Source organism: Takifugu flavidus, chromosome 4 (genome assembly GCF_003711565.1).
Source record: "Takifugu flavidus isolate HTHZ2018 chromosome 4, ASM371156v2, whole genome shotgun sequence".
Classification (NCBI taxonomy): domain Eukaryota; kingdom Metazoa; phylum Chordata; class Actinopteri; order Tetraodontiformes; family Tetraodontidae; genus Takifugu; species Takifugu flavidus.
In genome coordinates this window covers 1,345,163-1,367,615 of record NC_079523.1, presented here as the reverse complement: position 1 = coordinate 1,367,615, position 22,453 = coordinate 1,345,163, and the positions used below count along the sequence as shown (strand labels likewise).

Below are 22,453 nucleotides of genomic sequence, written 5' to 3'. Positions count from 1 at the left end.
GTAGGAAAGACAGCGCCACATTTCTCATTTTTGATGTCATTTTCAGCAGTGATGCTGTGAGCTGGTCAGTAATGTTACACCACAACAAAACGTCTCAGTTCGGTTTTCAGAGGGAATATCTGATACTCCTCAACACTGAGTCATCCAGCCTGGAGTATTTTTACAGCCCAGCACATCTGTTTAAAAAAAAAAAAACAGTTAAATGTGGTTGCTCTGCTTTTTAAACCAGCTCTTTTAGATTGATACTCGCACCAAGTCACGACTTGGGGTCATTTTATGATTTCTTCGTGTGGAACCGAACCTTGACGCGTTTCATGGGTTGTGTTTGGGCAGCAGATTGTAATTTTTAAACTCCACCCCAGCGAGACTCTCCTCCTCCTCCTCCTCCTCCTCCTTCCCTTTTCCGTCGGGCTCTGTCCTGCCCTGCCTTCACATTTCTGCGCTCTCTGCGGGGCAGCACACCGGACCTGCGGGCGCGGATCACCGATGACCTGCACGCACACTGCCGCGCGTAAAGAACGGCACAGATGATGCGTGTTTGGCTTCAGCTGTTCAATGAGACAGAAAACGCGCAGAAAAAGAGATGGACATAGTTCGTGGACTTTTCTCTTGCCGGCCCCGGGGTGGATGTTGTCGGCGCGCCGTGTGGTGTGTACCTGTAGTGGCGCTTCTGCTGCGTCTTTGCGCGGCGTTTAACTTGGATGAGCAGCAACGCGTCGTTTTCAGCGGACAGCGGGGAAGTTATTTCGGCTACTCGGTGGAGTTTTTCAACAACTCATCCAGGTAGGGGCTGCTCACGTTTTTACAAACCGCCCCTTACGCATTCGGTTGAGACATGTGCTGCTGGTGTGTTGCGTAAAAGACTTTTAATCAATATGCGCATCAACGCAAAAAGCATCAACAAAATCTAGCAAACCACGCTGCTGGAATCATCTCATAACGAGGAAAAATATTAGAAGGTCTCTGATTGCAGTCGGATTTTGGTTTAAAGGGATCGTAAACTCAAAAATGACCCCGTCAAAGGGGTTTCTGAGGTCATATTCAGCTCACTGTTGCTACACACGAGTAATCAGCTGATCACATGTAAACACAAACACCAGGATGACAGAATATCAATAAGAAAACATGAAATTTGGATTTTCTGTCTCGTATGAAGAAAGGGATCCTGGACATTTGGTATTAAAGTATTTTTAATTTTATGGAAAACTTTTTATGGGTAAACTATGTCTTTCATATCATCTATTTACTTGATTGATTGATTGCTAGATGTGCAGGGACTAAACCAGGTTATCAGTCTGTTTACTAAACCAATTTTAACTAATCAGAACTTTTAGCATTTTTCAATATCTTGACACCTTTGACTCTCTGTCCCTCTATCTCAGGGTCTCTCTGTCTCTGTCTGTCTCTCTCTCTGTCTCTCTCTCTCACACACACACGTGCACACGTGCGCGCGCACGCACACACACACACACACACACACACACACTCCCTGGATTCCGGCCCCAGTTTGATTGAAAACAGCCACATTGCGTGACTCAGATAAAGGGTTTTAACCTGATGTCCTGAATATGAACTAACGAGACAGAAGGAGGTGACGAGCTGCTGCGCAAGACCAGACACACTCTTTTATTTACAAAGATGTCTCTATGGTACACAAGAAACTGGGGCTTTATGGTGTTTTATATGCTACATAAGGAGCTGCAGTTGGAGCATTTGTGCATTTAGTTATTTGTCCAAACATCCTTAAAGAGCTACAAAAGGACTTGGTCGTGGAGGAACAGAGACATGGTGTAGTCAGGGGTTCTAGGATGGGGAGGACCCTGAGGTTCCTCATGTGGGCATGTGATGCTCCTTCTGGGATGATCGTGGTTCAGATTTGATCTGAGAAGCTTTCAGAACTGCTGTCATATAAAGAACTTGTGACACACAGACGGAGAAGGAGCCAGAGTTACCGCCTTCTGTCATCTCTGTTGGGCTGTAGATGTGAGACTAGATGTGATTAATGCTATATAACGTAATCTCAGGCAAAAGTCAAGCAGAATCGCTTGTCACACTCTATTGAAGACAAATGTTTTCAACACTAACTTTTGAAAATACCCTCTGAAGCAGTAAAGGAGAAATTAGTAAATTGATTCCTCCAAGAATGTGTGATGACACTGCTGGAACACAGAATGTTGCATAGTTCCGCCTCTTGCAGCGGTCAAATACCTTCTCAGCCAGCTGTTCGCAGCTGTCAGAGCTGTGCGACCCCCGTCTGAGGACTCAGCGTATGATAAAAACAGCAACCTCAGGCTTGTCATCTGCTGCTTCTTCTGTGACAGAGCAGTTATCAGAGTTATCATAACCTGTTGGTCAACAGAACACTGGACCACGTTTGCTAGCTGCTCCTCTACCTGTGCAGATTATTGCTGTTCCAGTTGTATCTTATCAGCCGTGTCTCAGCTTTCTACTGCTAACAGTGGATTAGACTGAGCCTAAGATGATCTCCATTTGCCTAACTAAGCTTGCTGATGTTAGAGAACATATTTTCCAGCAATTGCAGGTTGAGTTTTCTCCATTTTGTAGCCATTAGACCCCCGTTAGTCTGGGTGCAGCAAACTCACAAGACTAATATTCCTGTTGGAAATTGCCGCGAGAGTATTCCATCGTGATCCTTGTCTGGTTGTGCACAAACAATGCAGTTGGAAAAGGATCCGGAATGATTTGGGTCTGCTGACGGGATTGCCCGTCCATGCTGTCATGCATTCTCCCAATTACCAGATTGTTCGTCTGAGGGGAGCCTTGTTAAAGTTGCTTACCGCCATCTCTGTTGGCCCTCAACACGCGTGTGAACTTTACGTTGGGACAGAGTAACATGCATTTTCATGGCCCACCTTCTCAATCAGAATCTTAAACCAGAAATTAAATTCAGTCTGTGTGTAAACTGTTGTTGATACCAACTATAATCTAAGAAATGTGATGTTTTTAAGTATGACCACATTGATAGCAATTATGCTAATGTGACCCTTGTGTGACTTACATAGCTGTAATAAATAGTCGTTCTTGAGTTACATGAATGTTCTCGATTCACCTTAAATCTCACCAACCTCTTTATTAAATGTAAAGAGTAAAACACTGAGGTTTCCACCACAGTTCCACAGTAAAGTCATCCCAGCCATAACTGTGTACCTCAGTCGGTCAGAGGCAGAATCTGGACAGCTACTGTAAAAGTGTGGTATTTCACTCAGAGTTAATATTTATCTTTGTAATTCAGGCTTTAGTTCATGCAAACACAAGATAAATTAGAGTTATTTCATTCTTGGCCACCCACTGATGTACTATTCATAAACCAAACACAGCAGATAGATATCTGTCTCATTTATTATTACAGCTACTACAACAACCTCGATTAAAATCACTACTTTCCAGTTATTCTCTCCTGAATTGAAGTTGTTTTCATGACCCTCTGCCACTTTTATGATGTCACATTAAGAGGCAAACAACACACACACACATTATTACATTTAATCAATGTTAGCCGGATAAATAGTGTTTTGAAGAAATGAAGTAGAACCTAACAAAGTAGGATTCACCAGCCCATAAATCCTCCCTCACAAATTACATGTTCCATCCTTGACCTCGCTGCACCTCCAAGTCATCTCCCGTTGAGCAGATGTTTGTGCCAATTTGAAGCAAAGGAATTCTTATTGCAGGTCTCAACGCAAGCGTCCGTCGTCGCGATGCTGCACATTAACTGCATTTTATTAACTTACAAATCCACACATGCAGAGATCACAGGGAGTGGCTAAAGGCTCCAAGTCCTGGGCTGTTTGAATAGAAAGCCACTAAAAGCCCACACTGATGTCAGAGGAGGAGCTGTGGAGTGAGAGGTTTATAAGGAAAACTCATCCAGCCATGTAAATATTCATCCTCTGCATTCCAGACTATTTGAGGGAAGGGGATCACAGAGTCTGCCTGATATCTGCTAATGTCATCAGTCACCACTGTCTTCAGTTTCCCCGAGCACTCCCCCCAGAAACCTTAAAAGCATCACCAAAGTAATGCTGCAGAAACAGTCACACACTCACAGAGACAGCCATCAACTGAGGGAGCGCATGAATCTTTCTTACCTTCATTATGGTTCCAACCATAAAATGTGTACATTTTTAGTGCAAACCTGGTTGTTTAAGAATGAAAAACAATGGTGATTTTTTCATCATTTTAAACCCGGGGGACGACTTTTATCCTTTCGGCTGCATACACCAGCACGATTTATCCAAAATAAGAAGCTGTGTAGAGCTCCTATTATTTCCTCCTTTCTGCTTAGTTTCAGTATTTTGATCGGTGCTCCCAAGGCCAACACCAGCCAGCCCGACATTGTGGAAGGAGGAGCTGTGTATTTGTGTCCGTGGAGCCAGACCAACTGCAGCATTGTCAACTTTGACACGGAAGGTAGGCTGTCTCCTTAAGGGAGAACTAACGCTTATTTCCCTTTGGAGCCAAACTGTACCTTCGAATCCCAGAGTCAGGATTTTCCTCACCCTCATATAGTGACTTTCAGTGTTCCAGGGTACAAAACTGAACCTTGAGACAGAGTCGTGCCGTAGAATCGCGCGTGTGGCCAACTGACCATAAAAGTGGTTGAAGAAGCAGGAGGCAGCGTCCTGACTGACACTCCTGTGTTTGACCCTCAGGTCAAAAGTGCAGCTCCCCGCCTCCTTTGAACAGTTATAGTTAATTCCATATGGTCACAACCTCTGTTACAAATCTGCCCCGTGATAAAAGGAAATACTCTGGAAAGAAAGGTCTCGCTGCTTCGCTGCAGCTCCTGATCCAGCCGCTCTCTCCTTCCCTTGAATTCAGCCTTTGATGCCTCTGCTGTGTTTTAATGGTGGTCGAGGACGGGGAGGTCTCCACTTTGGGTCGCGGGCCGCTTACACTATTTGCAGAAAGCTTTGATTTCCTGTCGGCCTCCAACCCAGAGTTTGTGCTGTTTAATTAGGTCCGAGTCATTACGGGGACGAGGACCCCAGAGGGCCCGGACTGCCCCGAGCTCTGCGAGCAAAATAATCGCATTCATCACAACTGCAGGAAGCGATAAGGACCACCGTTTGAGGATCACAGGGCCTAAATGATTGCACACTAACATGCCAATATAAACTGGCAGTTTCTGGAGCTGCGTGCACAAGCGCACACCTACGGTCTGTTTACCGACCGTGTCTGCCGACTGCGTCTGGATGAGGAGCAGAAGGAGATATTTCAGCCCTTCCTTCCCCTCACTAGTCTTGGATTTCCCATGAGAGGGTTCAGGGCTCGCCGTGTGTTTGTAGACGCTGCCCAGACGCTCGTTAACCCAACAGGCACGCCAAGTGGTAGCAACACACAGCAGACGGGACGGGCAGGAAACATGCCATGTGCACGTGCTTCAGCTGGGAAGGCAGGATTCACTCAAGGCTTTGAGGGCGGTGACGACTTTTCAAGGATGCTGAATGAGGGGTGGTGACTGTTTTGTTGTTTTGTTAAGAAGAGACAATGATCAATGACTAAAATAAAGTAGAAATTAACAATTTGGCACACGTGCACCCAGTCGCACACACTCGCGTGTGGCATCCTGCCAGGGCCTCTCGTCAGAACAGACCCCGACACATGAAGGAAGAGTGCAGGAAGCGTCTTCATAAAAGCTCTGACGCCTCCAAAATTCCTGCACCGATTTCTCATCTTTTCTGTTAAAATGTGGTTTCGTTTCAGCATCCAGGAAACCTTTTTGGAATGCGTTTTTCCCCTTTTTTCTCTTCCAGGTGATCGGTATTTCTATATAAATGATGTGAACACTCAGGTTGAGTTCAAGTCCCGTCAGTGGTTTGGTGCTACAGTCCGTTCCCATGGTAACCGCATCCTGGTAAGAATAAGTGAGCGTGCCACCAGAGACGCTCATCTTCCATCAGAAACCAGCAGGATTTTAATGGAGAGCTTAACACCTCATTATTAGCCGCGATTGCGCAGCCTAATTTTTGACATTTCAACCTTTTTTCTTCCATTTTAAAATGCGAGGTGTCCTCTTTGCTTCCCAGGCTTGTGCTCCCAGGTATTACTGGAGGACCGAACACAACACACCTTTTGCTGATGTTACTGGAACGTGCTTCCTCTCAGTGGACAGCCTGAAAACATTTGTGGAGTTCGCCCCCTGCCGGACAGGTGAGTTACTGCAACGATCAAATATATCCTCAAGATAATACACAGAAGGGGCAGGATCGCTTACAGAGGCAACAGTGCACAGAGCAGCCTGCGTCCCTCAAATGGAGGCAGTCACGCTGGAGATTGCTTCAGCTTTCACTTTTCCTGATTGTTTATTAGCGTTTCTCATGTTTTGTGCTGCTCGCTGCAGAACGGCATGGACCTGCTGGACAGGGCTATTGTCAGGGGGGCTTTAGCGCAGACTTTACCAAGGTAAGAAAAACACTGACGGGAGTTTTCCTAGGAGCTCGCATGTTCTCCCGTCTCGATTAGCAGAGATTGTTTGAAGTGCTCGGTGACACGAACGCTCCTCAGCTCGGGCCGCTGCTGTGTGTTGCAGGACGGGAGGGTCGTGCTCGGGGGACCCGGCAGCTTTTACTGGCAAGGTGAGTGCTCAAGAATGTGGAACCGCCTGGGTTTTCTGAAGCCAAGGAAAAGGCGCTGAAAGCTACGACGGCCAACAGTTGACCTTTAACCTTTCTATGAAACACCGCAGGTCAGCTGATATCAGCCACCACAGAGGAGATCGTCAAAGCCTACTACCCATCCTACTTCCTGCTCTCTGTCGACGGGCAGATTCAGACCAGACAGGTGCAGGGCAGCTACGACGACAGTTACCTAGGTGAGTTATTATGGGCTGTCAGCTTCTTGGTCCTACTACTAACAAACTGCTTCCACCTAAAATCACGATGGAGCAATTTGTAGTATTTTTTTCCATTTCATTTCCATATTTTGTTGGATTTGTGAAATAGCTGCGTAAACTGTGAAACAGAAGTCAACCCAAAGATCGTAGCCTGACTTTGAACCCGTGCCTCCGTGCACGTCTGTCCTCCAGGTTACTCTGTGGCTGCTGGGGAGTTCAGCGGGGATGGTGAAGAAGGTGAGGGTCATATTTACAGTACAGGGAACCAGCGTGCATGGCTGGGTCCAGAGTTTAGTGACCCCTGAGCGCCTCTGTCAGTTATTCATCAGTTATTCTCACACCATGTGTCAATCATGCATTAATGTTAACAGATGCACACAAATGAAGAAGGTATGTGTTTTCACTCTGTTAAATATTTGTTCTTTTCTTCCCTCGGAGCAGATTTCGTCACAGGAGTCCCAAAAGGACTCATGCTGTATGGTTTAGTAAGTGACCCGCATGTTTTGCTAGCACAGAATTCTACATACAGGATAGTGCACGTGCAATAACTAGAGCTGCAGAATGAACCATCGTAGCTTTGAGATGTTCACACGTTCCGATCAACAGTGATGTCGCCCGTCTCGTCGTAGGTGTCCGTGTTAAGTGGAAGGGATCTGAAGTCTCTGATCAACCTCACAGGGGAGCAGGTATGTCCAGTGGACATTGTCCAGATGAGACTCTTGCATTAGGTGGGGGGTGGGATGAAGGAATTTGCCCTGTGGAGAGGAGGGGCAAAGGTGTAGCTTACAGTATGCACAGCTCATGGGCTCCTAAAGCTGCAAATCAAACCCAGAAACAGCAGGCTACAAAGACGCTCGACTCGTATTGGTTCAGCATGTGCTGTTGCACTGGAGGGGTGGGGGTGGGGGGGGTCTGACAGCCCTGGCCAGACTCTGGGAAAATAGAATTGGCGGAAACTTGCTCACCTTAAAGATGTGCTTGCAATTTCAGCACCTATATTAAAGCACGTGGAGCCAGAGAGGATTCTCTTCTGGTCACAAATAGTTCTTCTTTTTCTGTTTTAGTGAATCTGATGTCAGTTTGAGGCTTAGGGGGGGATCTGATTCTCTTTCTGAACGTTTGGACTGTTTGACTCGAGTCAGCTGCAAAAACACGCCCGAGAGACTTTATGCAACAGCCGCTGGCGTCTGGCTGAATGAAACTGAAACTGTTGCCATTTTTATGCTCTTCAGCAGCAGATCTGTTCAGCTGGGCTTTTTGTCCTAACTACACATTCAGATTGTTCAGTTTATTCTCCAGCTGACACCACAGTACTATAAGATCAGGGGTCTGCTATTAAGACTGAGCCCCAGAATGATTATTAGAGTTATCATTAATAATGACAATAATTACAATACTAGGTTTGGACCCTCAAGGTCACTTTAAAGGGTAAAAATGGAGAACACATGGGAAAAGGTTCATTTTTTGTGTTTATTTCCTGTTTATGCCCAGTCCCACGTTGATCTATTTTGATGTGTTTTAGAATGATATGACAGGATGTGGCGTGCACTTCTATAATAGTTGCGGTGTGTAGTGGTGAGCTGTTGTTTCTATAGAATGACTACCATGCCTGATGAAGTGCTTCATCCATCAGTAAACAACAATGAGTCTCTTGTTTTGGTTCCATATAATTACAGCACTTTTGTTTGATTGTAGCTGGTGGTTAGCATTAGCTAAATAAATGTCGAGCTGAGGAGTGTGAAAACCGAACTGTTCAGTGTTTTCCTGCCTTGCTGCTCTCACCTGTGGCCAGATGAACATTCCAGAGGTTTAGATTTTACAGGATATGTTGATCCTGTTTCTGAGAGTGCTCGGCCGACCTCCACCATGTTATCAAAGGGAATTACAGCAGAACCTTGTTCTGAGCCACTTACAGTGTGCTGGTACAACCAGGTTTACACGTGTGAAAACACAGAGTCGCTGCTAAAGCAGAAACCTTCATCTTTTCTTGTGTGAGGGTGTGTGAGACCTCTACACCCAGACCCCCGGCCTCTCCGAGTTCACAGAAGCTCTAACAGAGCTTTGTGGAGCAGAGGAGGAGACAGAGGGGACCGAGTAGGACAACCTCCGTGAATGATACAAAACAGAAAAGGAGAAAATTGAGAGGGTGAAAGAAAATTAAAGCAAAGATGTAAGCACATTGGTGTGATTACAGGCTAACTGAGTCACGTTTCTAATGTCTTCCAGATGGGCTCCTACTTTGGCTACGCAGTGGCAGCAACTGACATCAACAACGACGGGTGAGGGACCAGAGTAACACGGGACAGATGACGGTGGCAGTAGTGGTGGGACTGTGATGTGAAGCGTAGGCTTTGAGGGACAGAGAGTAAACAAGGCAGTACTGGAAGTTTCCCACACATCAGTCAGCTGTTCTCATCTAGAAGCTCTTACTTTTGCTGCCCCCAAGGTTGCTCTAACCATCTGCTTTAGCTTCCATTTGTAGAACAAGACCATGTTCTCTCCTCATCTGCGTTCATGCAGGAAAATGGAACCCATTAAACTGAAGCTGTTATAGATTATTATCATCATTATGATTATTGTGTGTTTGTGTGTTCTAGTCTCATTTCTCCTCCATCCATCTTCTTTCACACCACTTGTCTCCTGTATTTGTTTACCTCTCCAGTCTGGACGACCTCTTGGTGGGAGCTCCCATGTTCATGCGTCACGGATCCAGCTGCCGCCTGGAGGAGCTGGGTAAAGTTTATGTGTACCTTCAGAAGGGCCCGCTGCTGCTGGAGCCCAGTCAGTCCCACCTGATGGGTAAACAGGCGTACGGCAGGTTCGGCAGCTCGCTGGCTCCGCTGGGTGACCTCAACCAGGATGGATTTAATGGTATGTGAGCAGAACGCTGCAGCACTTTCGGCCAGGCCTGGTGTTGTTTGCTAAAGAAAATATGGTTTTACACACGTCACAGATTGGCTTTGTTTGATTATACAGTATCCAACTTTTAACTTCTCCTTTTTCTGGGTTGTTTATCACCAGATGTGGCCATTGGCTGCCCCTACGGAGGAGACGACCAGCAAGGACTGGTCCTGATCTATAATGGCCGTTCTGGAGGCCTGATGGACACCCCCACTCAGACCCTCTCTGGCCAGTGGGCTTTCAGCTCTTTCCCGGCCAACTTCGGCTTTGCCCTGCGGGGCAACACAGACCTCGATCATAACGGGTACCCAGGTACTGCAGACGACCGTCGGGTCTCATTCGCCCATGAACATTGGCAACCTGCCGTGAACTCACTTTAGCTTCTTGCAGATCTGATTGTTGGTGCGTTTGGTGTCGATAAAGCGGTGCTCTACAGGTACGTTACACTAAACAATGTTATTGACGGATCGGATGTGGAATCTTCTTGTTTTCCTACTCATTCCTGGCCTTGCTGTCACTCAGGGCTCGGCCTATCGTGAGCGTCAGTGCGTCCCTGACTGTGCAGCCGACCCTGTTTAACCAGGAGGAGAAGACCTGCGAGCTCCTCACTGGAACGGGCCCCATAGCTGTGTCTTGGTATGGGTGGAAATATCTGCCTTTGAAACATACATTTCCATCAGGAGATTATATGTGTTCCATGTTTATATAAAGGCCCCCAACCTACAGTATTCAGCGTCATCACAGCAATATTTTTACAGTCAAAGAGTAGCTAAGGAGTGAAACAGAACATGAAAAGCAATTCAAATGTTATGTAACAGCTTCAGTTTCCAAACGCCAGCTCACGACATGTCAGATGACTTCATGCTTGCCAGTTTCCTGTCCAAGCTGCTCTGAGCTCTACTCTCAGTATTAGATCCAGTCAAGAAAGGGGGAATTCACTCCAGCTCCAGCAAAACTCTTTCCACCAGTTTCACCATTTACACATTAAACCCCCATTATTTTTACAGCACTTTGAGCTGCCTTCGCCCAACAGGGCGGCATTTTAGATTCTGTCCCTGTAGATTTATTCGAGTTAGTCTCATTTTGCCTATTTTTGGTGCTTCCATGAAAATACGTTGAGCAGAAGTGAAAAGGAGAAGTTGGAGGGAGGCGGAGGAGGTGGACGGAAAGTTGGGTGCTGTTATTACAAGGCTGGAAAAGGATGTTGAAATCAGCGAGAGCGCCGGCTCGCACTTCCCTCATTTGATTATTATGTCACAGCTGGTCTGTGAATAAACACACGATGACGATATTCCATTATACATATATTAGTTTGAAATAAAAGGAAGTCAGGATGGAGGCGGGGCTGAAAGGTTTCTGCACGATTCCACAGCTCTGTGGGCTCTAAACGACTTGTCTTATTTTGTAGAGGCATTTTTCACGAACGATTGCGTAAACATATCGTGTTTTCCTGCCTCATTGCATCAGTGCGGTTCCTCTCCTGTCAGCCCTGCTGAACCAGTCCTTACTGGTTGACCTAAACGTTCTCTGGTGAATACTGAAATCCATGTGCAATCATCCAACGTTGCGTACGGGCTTGGCGCCGACGTGCTGGCCTGACTGCAGGTTTAAACAGGAAGTGCAGAAGCCATGAGCGCTGAAGGTTTTGTTCTTCTGGTTTTAGCATCAACGTCAATTTCTGCCTGTTGGCTAATGGGAAGCACCTCCCTCCTCATCTAGGTGAGACACACACACACACACACGCCCGCACACACACACACTCTCACAGATGGTCCCTATTATCTTGCTTTCTTTGTGCTGCCACAAGTATGCTGGACCTCACTGTGGTCAATTTGGCAGTTAGGATCAAGATAGAGGAACAATAATGTAAATACAGCATGACTTGGTGGGCTCCAGCACTTTATAAAGTGAGTGTTTAGGTTAAGTGCATCGATGTGTACGCTCTGGGCTGTCTATAGAGCAATGTGGTTGATAGCAGTGCTTAGAAATACACATATACTGTTAACTGCAGATTCCTTCTACACACTTATGCATGTTGAACTGCTGACAGTGTGCATTGTGTTTTGTATGTGAAGCCTTTGTGGTGGAGCTCCAGCTGGACAGTGTGAAGCCCAGTCAGAGGGAGTCTGTCAGGAGAACTCTCTTCCTGGACAGCCAGCAGCCCAGTTTGCTGAAGAACTTCAGTCTCTCTGATGGAGGCCGCTCGTGTCACGACACCCAGATTTATCTCAGGGTCAGTCACACAAAACAGTCAAATTCAGGACGACTACAACTTTCTATCAAAGCAAAAATAAATGTTTTACAAATGCTCGCCGCTGCGGTAGAGTAAACGTGGGACTGCAAATCATATTAATGTAAATATGCTAGAATGCTAATGCTTTGCAGACACGTTACACATGGTTTTTTTTTATACACGTGCTCCTGATTCTCATGGCTGTGCTGTTTCCTAACATTCATTTATTATTACCAAGCCACCTATTTTTCACCAACGAGCGGTTTAATCGAAGCGGAGACTGAAAAAAAAGTTTCATTTCCTTATTTTTCTTTTCAAGCCACAGCAGGACGAGGACGTCATGTCTCTGTAGGAGAGCTAAAGTTCAGCAACAGACGCTGACTATAAACAGTTAAGAGTTTGATTATGAAGACAATCACAAACTGTTTCAGGAATGACATATTTTTGGGTTTCCGGACCCTTTAAGTCCTCCAGACGTGTCCCTGCTTGCCAGAGCTGAGCAGGATGGGCGTTGGACACGGTTGTGGACAGAAACGTCCACGTGCCTGTTCTTGCTAATATATTTAACGGCATCTTAAAATCGACCTTTCTGGATTTTTGTGGATAACACTGGATCCTCCTGCTGGATCTGGCTGAGCCTCTAATCCCGGAGTGTTTTGCACCTGTGTCACCAGGTGAGCGTGATTAAGTCGTCAGCAGGTTGGAGGTTAACGTCGTCCCTGACAGACCCGGTTTGAAGTTGCTGTTTGAGGTCAAACTGCTACAGTACCGGCGGTGTCGTCACTCAGAGGTCGACCTGATCAAAGAGACGTTTGCTGTCGTCAGGCAGCGATCTGAGCCCGGAGCTCTTTTCACCTCAAAACAAACAGTTTGAATGATAAAAGTCAAGCAGCACCGGCTGAACGCCACTTATTCCCCTTTTAGTCTTTCTTCCATCGTTACAGACTTCACATCAGGTCTCGGAGAAACACTCAATCATACGTTGAGGCCATTTTTCACATTTTTAGACTCTCCGTTTGTATTTTGTATTCTATTATTAGCTCTTTAATCAGGAAACAGCCCAATAAGACATCAGGTGAGGGAGGTGTGTGCATTTAAGTTCCCACATGAAAGATTCCCACTGTCCCTCTGTCCCTCTGTCCCTCTGCCCCTCTGCCCCTCCGACCCTTTGTCCCTCTGTCCCTCTGTCTCTCTGTCCCTCTGTCGCAGGCTGAAGACGAGTTTCGGGATAAGCTCTCTCCCATTTACGTCAGCCTTAATTTCAGTTTGGATCCTCAGGCGTCGGTGGACCAGCACGGCCTCAGACCGGTCCTGAATTATAACACAGAGCAGCAGATACAGCAGAAGGTACAGTACGTGTGTTCACTCTTCATGACGAGGGTTAAATAAACACGACAAAGCAGAGGTCAGGAGGTTCTTTGTTGGTGGAGGCCGATAATTCAGCCACCAACTGAAGCTGTTATTTACCTGCCTATTAAAACAGATCGTCCCTGAAGGCATCAAGTGCATCCAAATCCATCCGTCTTTTCCCGGAGGTCCCATTTTCTAAATTTCTTGATCCTCCAGATATAAACTAATCATAGATTAGAGCTCTTATAGAGCCGCGCTCATTTCTGAGCAAAACAGATTGTCACCATGATAATGAGCAGTGTGCAGAAACAGCTGGAGTAATTGAATTTCATTAATTGGTGGTTTGCTCTGCGTCCACCCATAGTTTACCATCAGGACATTTTCAAAGCTGGATGACGTAATTGGCCATTTTTAAACCGACATCAAATAGAAGGCCCCTCTATAGCACCAGAGAGCACGTGGTTCTGGGTCTGTGGGCGGTCCTGACAGAGTAGAGCTGATTACTGCCTATGGGCTCCATCGCTGGTGTTTTTATTTTCCGATGCAAAGAGTTAGAAAGTTTATGGAGCACCAGGGAGTCACGGCTGTGCACAAACACAGAAGGGAGGCTGACAGCGCTGGCTGGGTGGGGCGGCACCCAGCACATCTGGTTGTGGTTTGTTTATGTGTGCTGCCAGTGGCCTCCACTATCACGGAAGAGACCAAAACGTGCACGCTCATGCGAGTGATACATGACAGAGTGAGTGTGTGATGTGGGTGTGTGACTGCGCACGTCACGTGCTTGTTACTGGCTGGTTCGATCGAGCTAGAAAGTCAAGGCAACAGTTTCAGACGTTTCTGATCGGATATGAAGTGACTCAGCTGCGTTTTGCTTCCGAATCAATCGTTTCTGCATATTGGTGGGTGTCGTCCCAGAGGAAGCTTTTATTTACTTTATTTATAGTCTGTGACGGACGTCCTTAAAATAAGGAGCTTTGAACATCACATTAGCTGCTTCAAACGCAGAGGAGCCGTCCAGAGCGCTTCTCTAAAGCCTGCACATACCTGGAGGATTGATGGATTTCTAGGCCTGTTTGTGGAGGTGTTTTAGTATTCCTCCAGGGAATAAACGCTCATGTTAAGCCTTCTCCTCCTCCAGATATAGATGGATGTTTATGTTGGTTGGGTACGGTGAGGCACGGTGCTGCCCTGAACAGAAAACACTCGCAATATGTTGAGCATTTTTCTTGCTATGTGAACTATGGGAACGTCCCTCAGCCCGTGACTCGCAGTGACCCTTTCGCTTTCATCAGTGTCCCCCGAGGTGCCCTTGTAGCATTTCTGTCCGCATATGCACATTAATCTAAATAAGGGGTGTTGAGACCCAGTCCTCCCGGGCCTGATCCGGCCGGGTCTTCTTTCCTCCCGGGCAGGAAATCGCAGGTTTACCTGGTAGGTCAGAAAATCTGGTGAGATCTCAGTCATGGAGGCCCGGGCTTCAACAACCCTGATATAAATGAAAACAAACCTATCATATGGCTCTCGTGTGGCCGGGCAGGTATGACGTTTACAATATGTGTATGTTTTCATCACTTCTGGCTTTGAATTTGAATGAGCCGACAGTCGGCGTGAGCTGCTGGGAAACCTGGCTCACATATGGAGCGATGAGGAGATGAAAGTAAAGGAAGATGAAAGGTGGTTTGAGGAGGGGAAGATAAGTCGAGGCTCATCATTTCATCCCAGCGAGTCTATTACAGAGTGTGCATGTGCCTGTCTGTTTGGTGTTAACGGACCTCTCCTGTCAGGAGCCAGTGTAAGAGCAGCCGCTCCGCACTCAGACACATCTAACCATTGCCAGGTTGATTCCTCTGTAGCATTCTTTCAGAATCTAATGCTTCCCAGATGTTGAGAGGGATGAGAGCCTGGCAACTGTGGCACTGTAGAGCTACACGGCAGAGAAACGGTTGACCTAAAGAGAGGAAAGCAGGGGAAAATGTAGCGGCGGTAAAAGAATCCGTCCAAGTCACATGCGCCATTAAAAACGTCGTATTGTGCAAGACTGAAGGACAAACGATGTTACAAAAGTGAGTCTTTTCCACAATAATCCCATTTTTGGCTCTCCTAAGTCCTCTCCATGGTGTGCTGCCATTCATCTCCATCTTTCCCACGTGCACACGTCTCATTACTGCAGCTAGCATGAAAGGACAGTTGTTGCACATATGCAGGATATGTATGTTATACCCTCCCTTATCCTTTTATTAAAGCATGAGCTTCTGTAAACATCCACTTCCTTAATTCCATTTGTTTTCTTCATAGCTTTGGATCCGTTCCCTGGATCAGAACCAGCGCTCCATCCTTCCCGTGCCTCCATTTATCTCTCCCTTTCGCCTGTTTTCAGGTCCAGATTCAACTGGATTGTGGGGAGGACAACATCTGCGTCCCTGACCTCAAGCTGGCTGTTTACGGGTGAGCGGACGTCATTAATCTACGACTTTACCTGATTTATCTTCACACAGAGGTGCTGGAAGTCTGACTTTTCTAGAAAATTCCACGTTCATTGTATGTGGGGGTTAGGGAGTTGTGAGCTGTTTTTTTGCCTGCGTTGATCGAGGCCACACAGTGTGTCATTGTTGTATCTAACTTTGTTGTTGTGTTGCAGTTCAGGGGCTTCATGTTGCGTATTAATGACTCACAATATCTATTTTATTGACATTGTACACTTGATGTCTGGGATGTTTCTCCCAGTAATTTCCCAGCTGTTCTGCAGCTGCATGAAAGCTGTTCTTCCTAATATTGCTTCATCTTGTTAGCTATTAACAAACCCCTCACAAAACGTGTCTCAAAGTTCTGGCTTGAGTTATTTAAGAGCGTAACATTATATTGGGGTGGCCTAAATGGTCTCTTGGGCCGTGCCCACGTTGGAAATGCTTGAATGGGAGCCATCAGTAAAGATAAAGTGAGTCATTAATTTGCATGACAGTCCTTGTTTCAGTGTGCAAGCATGGATGGAAAATTGATCACATGCTGTTTGGTGACTGTTTGGTGTCCGATTTCACTCTGCGTGCCCACTTTTGACTCGTTTGTGGGTCTGAAATATAGAGTACCATTTGGTAAACGGTCACGTATAGCCAGAGTTCAATGTTATAAACCTTCCAAAAATGGCTCGGGCCATGTTGGAGGGCTCCAGGTTTTTCCTTTTTTCTGTTTCTCTCTTCTCCTGTTTTAAATTTATGCCATTTGATAATCTCCTTTCTAGGCCTCAACAATGCACATATGGTTGACTTTAAACTGAATGTAAACCCGTTCAAGAACTTTGAATTCATGGTTAGTTTTATAGATGATTAAAGGTCCTGCATGCTTGATGTAAGAGGAGAGGACGCTTCTTACTTGTGTAAATAATTCAGGAAACAAATGATTGGACACAGTTATTAGCTCATAGCATGCCTACGCTAGCATGATTGCTGGAGGAAAGAATGACGAATCTTGGTGCTCACTTGTTATTGTTATTTATTAAGTGTTCTTTTTTATGAATGAACTTCAGCACAATGTTTGGCTCAGCTCATTCATAAAGTGAACACACACCTTTTTCTGCAGTCTGCTGAGTCTTTATGGTGCTAATTTTATCGTCCTGGAAGGTGCAGAAGTGAAGAGCGGAAACTGAACATCTGCATCTGTCCCGGGATCCCAACTGATGAAGCACTTTAAAAACAAAATAATTTCCTTTTGCTTTTGTCTCCTTAAGCTTAGAACGAATGGTCCGTCACTGGAGATTTATTGTTTCCACTGGCTTCAATCATGTTTTCTGGGCTCAATTATCTGGTGTTTAATGTTCCCATGAACTAAAACTCAGTGGTGAAGAACGCTGTACTTCAGGCCTGGTCTCACCATCTGCTTAGTGTTGCTATTAGGGAATCAGGGTTACTTTCTCCATATTTGCTAAACTTGCCTGAGCTTAATCAAAATCATCTGGTGGTTTCTTTTACCTAGTGAGGGGGTCACTGCGTCCAGACCCTCTGAAGACGGGGGGGAGGGGAGGCGGAAACGGAGGAAACAAAGAAAGAATCATTATTCTGACCTCTACCAGACTTTCTCCTCTTTCTGCTCAATAGAAACATGAATTTACCACCACAGAACTTGCAGCTCTTGGAGAGAGTTGCAGTCGCAGGGTGTCAGAAGGATTTATGGCTACGCCGGAGGCAGCACACAACAGTGTCACTGTCAACGTGCAGGAGCGGGGAGGGGGTGGCGGCAGCAGGGTTGGGGGGGTAGTTTCCTGAGACGAATGGCCGTGATCAGATTATTTGTTTGCAGACAGATGTGCATGAGGAATCAGCCTCTGGGAAGCAGCTGAAACAGAGGAGCATTGTCCCCTAAATGCCTCACATCTCTGCGTTTTATTACGTTTTAGGTTTGCTTGCTGGGTATTTTGTTGTGGCTCACACCAAATTACAGGAGTCAAATGAAAACACACATGCAGGCTCACACACACACACACACACACAGAGAAGCAATGGCACCAAGTACACACTCCAAGTGTGTACTCCAGGCATTCACAGGTCTGTGGCAGTAGTTAACATCTGTGCTAGCTTGGGTTTCACCTGTGAGGAGGGGATTCTTCTGCCATTACCTGCTCTGTCCATCTGGGAGGAGAGAGCGTGAATGTGCTTTGTGGGTCAGATGGTTTCTGAGGAGACGGGAGCGTCCGAGGAATAACCGAACTCTGTTTACTGGCTGCTCGCTCATGTGTTAGAGCAGCGTTTACATTGATCAGAGCAGATTCAGGGTCCGAAGAGTTGAACACGTTAAACTATCCAACAGTGACGTCGCGGCGTTCTCTCGTAGTGACCGTTCAGAAGTTTACCTGGGTGAGGAAAACGCCGTCACCCTGACCTTCAACGCCAGGAATGAGGGAGAGGGCGGGGCTTATGAGGCGGAGCTGTACGTGGCGCTGCCATCGGAGGCCGACTACAGCGGGATATTGCGCAACAACGGGGTGAGCTCCACAATCTGGTGGCGACTGCGTGCGACTGCTCTGATCTTTAGCAGTGAAGTGATGAAACCACTGCAGTCAACATCTGACTGACGGACGGTGTTTTTCTGCCTTCGCCAGAACTTCACTCAGCTGACCTGCAGCTACGAGGCTGAGAACCAGACCCGCTACCTTGTGTGCGATCTAGGAAACCCCATGAAGTCTGGTACCAGTGTAAGAACCCAACGTGTCCTCCTTGACATATGTTTCTTGATTTCTCTGCCCTAAATGAATCTGAATCGACCCTCTGTCATTGGTAGTTATGGGCTGGCTTTCGGTTCACTGTTCCCAGACTGAGGGACACCTACAAGACTGTGATGTTTGAGCTCCAGATACGAAGGTGGGCTCAGGGCTGTGTGACCAGTTAAGGTCAAACAGCACCTTTTCCTTGGTGAGTTTCCCATGTTTCCGTCTTCACCTCAGTCCACAATTACATGTTTCTCTTATTGTAGTAAAAATGCAAACAACTCAGAGAGCGAGGTGGTGCCGTACGAGCTGGAGGTGGCCGCGATGGCCCGGGTCATTCTGCAGGGGTGAGGCGGCATTTCCAAAACATCATTTAATCATAGTTGCCGTTGTAACCGGGCCTTCCTGTCTCAGCGTGTCCCATCCAGACAAACTCTTCTTCCCCCCTCCGAACTGGAGCCTCAGTCAGAGTCTGAGGGAGGAGCAGGACATCGGCCCTGAACTCCAGCAGATCTACGAGGTACAGCAGCTTGGATCTTTGGAGTTGTGGCTGGTAGTTAGTAAAGACGCCTCAGATCTGATCTGTTCTCGTTGTTTCCTTCCAACTGCCCTCTGAAGCTGGTGAATAACGGCCCCAGTGCGTTCAGCCAGGCGACCTTGGAGGTGAGATGCCCTCTGAGGGCTCAGGGACACCCACTGCTCTATCCCGTGGAGGTGGTCACAGAGGGGCCCCTCAGCTGCTCCTCCAAACACCTGAACACCTTGAAACTGAAGGTGAGGACGCTCAGACGGGCGTCAGAGATCCGGTCGCTCCGCAGAGACCCTCCAGTCAACGTGACTGCCGATGTCTTCCATCTGCAGCTCCGTCCTGCAGCAGCTGACGGTCCCATGTTAGTGAAATCCAGAAGGGAGCATCAGATCCAGAGGAGAGAGCTGCACGCCGAGATCCTGGCTGAACACGGGAACCTGGTGAGAGAGAAGCAACACAAGTTTTGCTGCACTACAGCCAGGGCGGGTCCTGGACGCTGGTGTAATGAACTTACACCAAAATAGAGCCATTGTATCAGAGGCCGCTGTGTCCTCTGAACTGGCAAAGGATTGAAATGATGATGAGATTTCTGCGGAGGAAATAGATCAGCACTAACGAGCTCTGGACATCATCTCCGGCCGCCTGCTGTAATTGCGCGTGAGATGACATCAATTATCTTTCTGACTGTAGCGACGTGCATCCAGGCAGCAAACTCCTCTTCCTGCTGCTGCCGTCTAGAAACATGTTTTACAAACATGATCATTACTTAAATGATTCAAAATAAATGCTGGAATTAATCCCAATAACAGCGATGTAACCGTGAAGCGTAGTAAAGAAAAACTCACCCAAAAAACTCACCTTTTAATAAAATAAACGTGTTCTAGAGAAATAACTCATCATTTATCCTTTTATACAACTTTATTCTCTTAAAACTTCACGTCGGGACACAGATTGACATTAAGACCCAGACCGACTGGGTGTGGTCAGGAGAACACCATAAATTAGTGCTTACGCCTGTACCAAAGATAGAAACTGCTGCACTTATGTATAGCTTCAAAAATGACTCTGCATGTGCCAGATGTGCCGCTAAATTTAGATGCATCAGTCCAAAATCTCTTGTTAGGAGGAAACGCCGCCGGGGGACGCTAAGTGCTATGCTAACGCCGCCACGTGCGGCCTCGTCTTTAACGTGTGTCTGACGTCCTCCTGCAGACCTGCCCTCTGGTGGAGTGCTGGCAGCTGCAGTGTCACGTTGGCCTCCTGGAGAGAGGATCCAGTGTCATCCTGAAGGTGCGCTCCAGAGTCTGGGCCGAAACCTTCATCGAGGTGAGTGGGCTCGCCCGTGTGCACGGTGCTCCTCATGGAGAGGAATCACAAGCGATGCCATCGGCATCAACGCTTCCTGTGCAGATTTAATTTGAACAAAATGATGCACTGAATGTCCGATCATTTCCATCCGCCACGTCCCGGATTCAACGATGCTTCTCCGTCCTCAGCGGCCCTACAAGCATTACCTTCTGGAGTGTTCCGTACACTTCGCAGTGGACAAGATGCCTTATTCCATCCCTCCCAAATTCAAGTCATCCGGATCCGGGAAGGTAAACTCATCAGGATTTGCTTATCGGCTTATTTCTTTATCGCGTGTTTCAGTCCAAACCTCCGGAAGCTGAATGGTTCGATTGTTGCGTTCAGGTGGTGGCGGCTGTCACGTGGAAAAGGACGGACAGTTTGTTCTTTGTCCCGGTGTGGATCATCATTCTGGCTGTCCTAGCTGGCCTGCTTTTACTGGCCCTGCTCATCTATCTCCTCTATAAGGTAAAGAGCCTGAACGCTTCAGCTTCGGATGGATGATCACACAGTTCTGGCTGAGAGTCTTACGATGTTGTTATGAATCTTCGTATTTAAATCTGCCAAAAAAACTGGCTTAATCTGTTTAGAATTGGGGGCTCAGAACAAATATTTGGAATTTAAATGGACCCAGAATGTTGCGAACACATTCCTCTGATGTGGAAATTACATTGTACAAAGCAAATGCCACCATAAACATAATCTATTACTACAACAACACATAAAATGTGGCTAAAAGTTTCAGACCGCTCATTTTCCTGTGATGTTTGAGACCATTGGGGGTGTTTTCCTGACCGCTTTCTAACATTCATAACATGTTGTCATTACTATTGGCACCGAGCGACGTAGAGAAACAGTTATAAATGATGCGGTGCAGATGTTCTATCTTCTATTAGAAGGAGGACATATTCTAATTGTCAGATATGTCTTGGATCGATCTGTTTTGGATTTTGCTTTCATATATTTCCCTGCAGATGGGCTTTTTCAAAAGGTCCGATCCATATGGTACGACCATGGAGAAGGCCCAGCTCAAACCTCAGGCATCCTCTGAAGCTTAGATCCAAGACGGAACCTCGACTGCAGCTGCTCCAAACAACTGGAACTATTATCACGTTGGCAGGCAAATAAGGAAAGATGTAAATGGAAAGCAGGCAGCCTGAAGGGACAGTTGTGGGCGCCGTATCACTGGAACACACAATATCTGGTGCTGCACTAAAAGATGCCGAAGCAGGAAAGTTGACAAGGGTCAAGCACTGGTATTTCGTGAACTTGTATCTGAAGTTTATTGAGATTTTAGCAGAATTAGCAGCAACCAGGATTTGCTCCCTTTGAGCTCACTTGAGGGGGGGGGATATTTTCTATAATGTGCTTCATACTTGATAGATTTGGAATTCACACCCTTTTTAGTACAGGGGAAAATGCACCCCCAACAAAAAGGCACTAAAGTTGCAGTATCTTTATTCCCGGAGTGAGTGTTTGCAATCCTGGTGTTCTTCCTTTTGTATGAATTATTCACAAGATTTTATTTATGATGCAGTGTCTTTGCTACCAGTTGCTAAATGTTGTGCTGTACTCTCTGCAGGACAATCCTGAAGAAACTGCAATGTTTGATCTGAGTCTCTCCCACATTGGGAGGTATTTTTTGTGTCTGTTGTGGTCTGTGTAATGTATTCTTTTGTTGATTCATCAATGTTGTCACCCAGAATAAATCTTAATGTGTATTCTGACAACAGCATCGTGCTTACTGTAATATGAGTTTTTTCTTTTTAAATACCATCAAAGTGCTCATGATTCAAAACCGTTTTTAGGGATCTATTAAAAAATACTTTGATGCCAAGTTGTTACATTTTTTTGGGTCATTGGTTTCTATGAAGTTATTTCAATAATATATAAAAAAAACCCCTAAACAATACAAACAATACCTCAGCTGTCCACTAGAGGGAGGTCTGAAGTCGAGGCGGCCTCTCCGTTGATGGTCCACTACCTCCCCCTGCAGTCCATTGTTGTAATTACAGCACCGGAAGTGTCTCCTGATGCTTTACG

At 46.5% G+C, this 22,453-nt stretch overlaps 1 protein-coding gene across 1 annotated transcript; it reads left to right on the top strand.

Moving 5' to 3' along the window:
• The first annotated feature begins 423 nt into the window (after positions 1-423).
• Positions 424-22,140, top strand: LOC130524285 (integrin alpha-5-like). Its single transcript, XM_057030283.1, has 30 exons — positions 424-783; positions 4,307-4,431; positions 5,778-5,878; positions 6,051-6,174; positions 6,365-6,426; positions 6,554-6,599; positions 6,710-6,835; positions 7,049-7,093; positions 7,298-7,341; positions 7,486-7,542; positions 9,083-9,135; positions 9,519-9,727; positions 9,878-10,069; positions 10,148-10,193; positions 10,280-10,393; positions 11,421-11,476; positions 11,833-11,990; positions 13,200-13,337; positions 15,718-15,785; positions 18,162-18,312; positions 18,430-18,522; positions 18,609-18,688; positions 18,801-18,881; positions 18,949-19,054; positions 19,153-19,308; positions 19,396-19,503; positions 20,276-20,389; positions 20,560-20,661; positions 20,756-20,878; positions 21,385-22,140. Exons 1-30 carry the CDS (start codon positions 584-586, stop codon positions 21,466-21,468), a joined length of 3,162 nt encoding a protein of 1,053 aa, XP_056886263.1. The 5' UTR covers positions 424-583; the 3' UTR covers positions 21,469-22,140.
• Positions 22,141-22,453: the final 313 nt, after the last annotated feature.

What these genes read in the sequence shown, in the direction of transcription:
- LOC130524285 (XM_057030283.1), top strand. Translation starts at nt 584, where the DNA reads ATGGACATAGTTCGTGGACTTTTCTCTTGCCGGCCCCGGGGTGGATGT. An exon ending in CGATCATAACGGGTACCCAG is followed by an intron (nt 10,070 to 10,147) that starts GTACTGCAGACG and finishes AGCTTCTTGCAG; the next exon opens with ATCTGATTGTTGGTGCGTTT. An exon ending in GGCCCCATAGCTGTGTCTTG is followed by an intron (nt 10,394 to 11,420) that starts GTATGGGTGGAA and finishes TTCTGGTTTTAG; the next exon opens with CATCAACGTCAATTTCTGCC.